This window comes from Octopus bimaculoides, chromosome 19 (genome assembly GCF_001194135.2).
Source record: "Octopus bimaculoides isolate UCB-OBI-ISO-001 chromosome 19, ASM119413v2, whole genome shotgun sequence".
In the NCBI taxonomy this organism is placed as follows: Eukaryota; Metazoa; Mollusca; class Cephalopoda; order Octopoda; family Octopodidae; genus Octopus; species Octopus bimaculoides.
Genome location: NC_068999.1, coordinates 6706114 through 6711740, shown reverse-complemented (window position 1 = coordinate 6711740; position 5627 = coordinate 6706114). Strand labels below are relative to the sequence as shown.

Below are 5627 nucleotides of genomic sequence, written 5' to 3'. Positions count from 1 at the left end.
AACCTATTGAGTCAAGTAAAATCAAAATCACAATCAAAAATGGAAATTGTAGTTGTGGCCGCCTGACTGGCTCTTGTACTGGTGGCATGCAATAAACACCATTCATGCATGGGTCGTTGCCTGTGTGTCACCTGACTGGCTCCCCCCATGCCGGTAGCACGTAAAAAGCACCATCCGAACGTAGTCGATGCCAGTGTCACCTGACTGGCTCCCGTGCCAGTAGTACATAAAAAGCACCCACTACACTCTGAGTGGTTGGCATTAGGAAGGGCATCCAGCTGTAGAAACATTGGCAGATCAGATTGGAGCCTGGTGTGGCCTCCTGGCTTGCTAGTCCCCGGTTAAACCATCCAACCCATGCCAGCATGGAAAATGGACATTAAACGATAAACTAAGAGGATAAACTATATTACTGATTTTTAAAGTATAAAAAGTAGGCGATTGCATTGCCATAAAAATAGGTAATTTTTGTTGCCTCAAAAATCACAGCAACAAATTTTGCTGGTGTCAATCAACTCCTTGGAATAAATGAATTTATTCAATTTCATCTATTGAGTACTTTCATTTGCATATCCAAACACGCATCACTCACACATATTGTGGGGGTTAATTATGTGGATTAATAGGTTGACTTGGGTTTATTTGCATTAGTAAAAGTTACACAGATGTGAAGAACATATCTGATCATTAGAATACTCTAACACTGAGTGGTGAGATGGTTACAGATTTTAGATAAGATTGTCATGCATTGGTAAGTGAAAAACCATTCATATGACTAATTTGGGTACTTTAAAAACTGTTAGGTTTTACAACAGTTAGTAGGTGACTGTTGGAGCTTACTCCGGCATAGTAAATAGTTGTCTCTGTTTATTTCAATAGAAACTGCAGTGAAATTTAGTTTCAGTAATTTAAGGAATTATAATAAATAATGATTTAAAATTAGCTAACAGAGAGCTCTCTTGGTGGCAGCAGTATGATAGTTGCTTTTTTTTTTTTTGTTAAGCAGTTGGTTGATGCATAATATACAATTTCTCAAATATAAAAACAGCAGTTTGTGTCTGCATTTGTCTTGACCACACAATTATGCCTACATTTTATTTAAAATTGTTACTGCAAATGTAAAGGACAAGTTCATCTTTTGATTTTTTTCTGTTTCTTTGAGCTTGCAGCTACAGTTTAATACATAAAATATATTATGCATATATGTATATACATGTGCACACGCACACACACACACATGACTTTAAAAGAGACTTCATTTTCAGATTTGTTTTTGTCTAGTAAGTGACATTATCTGAACCCATGTGTTGGAACTGAAGTGAATGTCTTGTAAAAAAGTCATTTTAGCCAGTTTCCATATATGGTTTGAAAGAGATGTTTTATTGATATGCATATCCTTGTACACACATGCACACATCTTTTAAAATGTATTTTATGTACTTGCACGTAATCTCGAGAATGTGCTGCTATTCTGAATGTCACAGTTTAAGAAGTCATGAAGGTTGTGTAACCTTTCTGAGCATTGTAAAAATGTGTGTGCATGTGGTGCAAGTAAGTGCACGTGTGTGTGTGTGTGTGTGTGAATGACCTATCTGTGTTTGTATGACAGGAAATGTCTGTTTTTGAATATCTTTTTATAATTATGTGCTGTATTTACTTGTCTATAAGTTGCACTATTTTACACTTGATTTTAATTGCAAAAAAAAAAAATACCTAGGAAAACTGGGGGTGTCACTTATAAACAGGGCAAAGCTAAAATTACGAAGGGGAAAGCATTTTGTCCCAAGATTTAACACTGAATTAAAAGGGTGCAACTTGTAAATGAGTAAATAAAATAAATTCTTCTTTTGTGACTTGTTTTTTATGAACGTTTCACATATATGTATATATACATATATGTATACTTGCATATGTCTATATATACATACATATGTATGTATATCCATATATTTATCTAAAAATCTAATTTATTAACTTTATCCTTCCTATTTATTTCAATTTCCCATCAAATTTTTCTTTGAAGTCTCCACTATTCTGAGGGAAATCATTTTCTCTCCCGTCATTGCAGCGCTGATGGCCGGGAATATGCTCTGAAACAAATTGAGGGCACTGGTATCTCGATGTCTGCTTGTCGGGAAATCGCTGTAAGTAAAAGACAACGCTACATTATAACGAATCGCATCTTCCATGTTTGTTCTCGTTTCTTTGTCTATCACCTTGTTTTATTTTGATCTCCGATCTCCCTTCATCTGTATGTCTGCTCTATATGACATATTTCCTTGTACCCCTTGTTTTGCTTATCCATATTGTAACTTTTTCTTTGTTTTTACGTGTTTAATTACAATTGTTTCTGCAAACACCACATTTTTTTTTATGTCATTGTTATCTGTATATTTTTTTTTTTTTTTTTTTTTTTTTTTTTTTTTTTTTGCTGTTCATATTTGAACTGTTTTCTAAACCATTTTAAAAATATGTATACGATTTATCTATTTCTGGTATTAGCTTTGAATGTGGATAAAAAAAATCGGACCCATCGTATTGCAGCTTTTGCTACGTATAGTTGTTTTTTTTTTTTTTGTTTGTTGGTTTGTTTGTTTGTTATTTAACTCAATGCTTTATATGACTGTGATACTGTGAAATTTCAGAACCCAACTAAAGAGACGCTGTTACAGCTCATGTTTTTCCGTATTGTATTTTGTAGTTATTGCGAGAACTCCGACATAAAAATGTGATTAGTCTTCAGAAAGTATTTCTCTCACATACAGATAGGAAAGTTTGGTTATTATTTGATTATGCTGAGCATGACCTATGGGTAAGTTGGTTATTTCTGTCTAATATTCCTATTGCACCTTTATAATTCTCTCTTGTCAATGGTTAGAGCAACAGACTCGCGGTCATAGGATCGTGGTTTCGATTCCCAGACCGGGCGTTGTGAGTGTTTGTTGAGCGAAAACACCTAAAAGCTCCACGAGGCTCTGGCAGGGGATGGTGGCAAACCCTGCTGTACTCTTTCACCACAACCTTTTCTCACTCTTACTTCCTGTTTCTGTTGTGCCTGTAATTCAAAGGGTCAGCCTTGTTACACTGTGTTACGCTGAATATCCCCGAGAACTACGTTAAGGGTACATGTGTCTGTGGAGTGCTCAGCCACTTGCACATTAATTTCACTAGCAGGCTGTTCCGTTGATCGGATCAACTGGAACCCTCAACGTCGTAAACAACGGAGTGCCAACAATATATAAATTTAGCTATCTGTCTCTATCTGCATTTTTCACTTTCTCTCTGTTCTCCTTATTACAGTCCGCTTTAACCCTTTATTTGTTATACTGTAATGTCCCAATATATGAGCTAATTTGTTCCTGGAGACTGCTCGTAAAGTGAAAACTCTGACAGCAGAGCAATGTTATAAACTGTAATTTGTTCCCAGGAAAATATTTTACGCATAAAATTTATAACACTCGTCAATAAATGGCAATAAAACAACAGTGGAATGTGAAGAATATTTTATGGAAAGTAAAAAGAATGTCAAAGATCATTTATAATTTTAAACGAATGAAGTAAATTTGAAAAAGTATCTTATGAAATCAAACTTCAGATGCGTAAATGAAACAATTTGTTTCTGTCTTCAAGTTGTAAAAACCACACCTCCCCCTACCACTATAACCCATGTAATTAACTTGTGTCTCTCTGTTTTGTCTTGCTGTGTGTTTCAGCATATAATCAAGTTCCACAGGTCTGCCAAAGCCAACAAGAAACAAATTAGCTTCCCAAAGAATATGGTCAAGTCACTGCTGTTCCAAATATTGGACGGTATTCATTATTTGCACTCCAATTGGGTTCTCCACAGGGATTTAGTAAGTATATTATTATTATTATTATTATTATTATTGATTTGTTAGTAATTAAAAAAAAAGAAAAAAGTCAGGTTGGTGGAATCATTAGTTCTTTGGACAAAATGCTCTGCAGCATTTCTTCCGGCGCTTGTACACTCCGAGTTCAAATCCTGATGAGGTCAACTTTGCCTTTCACCCTTTCGGAGTTCCGTAGAATAAGTATTAGTCAAGTACTGAAATATTGGCGACCCACTTCCCTATATAACTGCTGGCCTGGTGCTGAAATTTGAAATTATTATTATTAAAGCTGCCAAAAGCAATGAGTTAGCAGAATCTTTAGCACGCCAGCAAAATGCTTAGTGGTATTTCATCCTTCTGTATGTTCTGAGTTCAAATTCCACCAAGGTTGACTTTATTTTTTTGTCCTTTCGAGGTTCCATAAAATAAATACCTGTCAGGCACAGGTGTCGATGTTATCCAATTACTACCTCCCCATCCGGCTCACAATCATGAGGCAGTGAGTTCGATCCCCGAACCAAACTGTCTTGTGTTCTTGAGCAATACACTTTATTTCACATTGCTCTTGTTCACTCATCTGTAGAATTGAGTTGCGACGTCACTTGTGCCAAGTTGTGTTGGCCCTTTTGCCTTTCCCTTGGATAACACTGGTGGTGTGGAGAGGAGAGGCCAGTATGCATGGGCGACTGCTGGTCTTCTATAAACAACCTTGCCTGGACTTGTGCCTTGGAGGGGAACTTTCTAGGTACAATCCCATGGTCATTTATGACCGAAGATGGTCTTTACCCTTTACTACCTCCACCACCATTTTATAGCTGCCATCTGTTTAAAGCAATATTACTACTACGATTGCTACTACTACTACTCATTTCTGAACATTACCTCTCGTTTATTAAGACCATACTGCCACCACTATAACTGATGTAACCATTTATCTTATTCAGAAACCTGCCAATATACTTGTAATGGGTGAAGGCCCAGAAAGAGGAAGAGTTAAGATTGGTAAGTCTTTTCGTCTTTGAAATTGTTAGATTTTTCATATTTTTAATCTAGATTTAAAAAATGCTCATAATAATAGATTAAAAAAATGAAAAAAAAAAATCAACAAAACATTCTGTGTCCATACAAAGCTGGTTGGTGGTCTTTTTGGGGATGGCTGACCCATATTGTACCCATGTTGAGATGTTCATATATGAGTGCATCACTAATTCTTATTTAGGGCTTTAGCAATCATCATCAATGTTTAACATTTGCTTTTCCATATTTGCACAGGTTGAACAGGATCTGTCGAGGCAGATATTTACTGACCAAGTGCCCTTCCTTTTGCTAATCCTCATGTTTCCAAGCAAAGTAATGTTTCCCATGGCTGAAACAAACAAACCTTGCTTGTATGACAATGTTCATTTACAACCATTATGTGATGTCCAGACAAGGGCACACACAAATGCACACGACAGGTTTCTTTCAGTTTTCATCTACCAAAATCCACTCATAAGGCTTTGGTTGGCCCGAGGCTAAAGTAGAAGACACTTGCCCAAGGTGCCACACAGTGGGAATGAACCAGAGACCATGCGGTTGGTAAGCAAGCTACTTACCACACAGCCACTCCTGTGGTTTACAAAATTAAAAGAACACACCTATTAAATAAACCCCCCCCCCCACGTTACTTCCCCCCAACAATAGCTATTGCAGGTATAATCCGTCATCTTCACAAAAACTGGTCTTTTCTGAGAATATGTAAGATTAAATTACGTTCACTTTTTTATTCATTTACTT

The 5627-nt window shown here is 36.4% G+C and overlaps 1 protein-coding gene across 1 annotated transcript in view; it reads left to right on the top strand.

Moving 5' to 3' along the window:
• Positions 1–5627, top strand: part of LOC106878348 (cyclin-dependent kinase 8-like) — a 20216-nt gene that overhangs the window by 3864 nt on the left and 10725 nt on the right. The window contains 4 exon segments of the mRNA XM_014927538.2: positions 2069–2144; positions 2702–2812; positions 3714–3854; positions 4796–4913. Of these exon segments, the coding sequence (XP_014783024.1) occupies positions 2069–2144; positions 2702–2812; positions 3714–3854; positions 4796–4913 (446 nt within the window).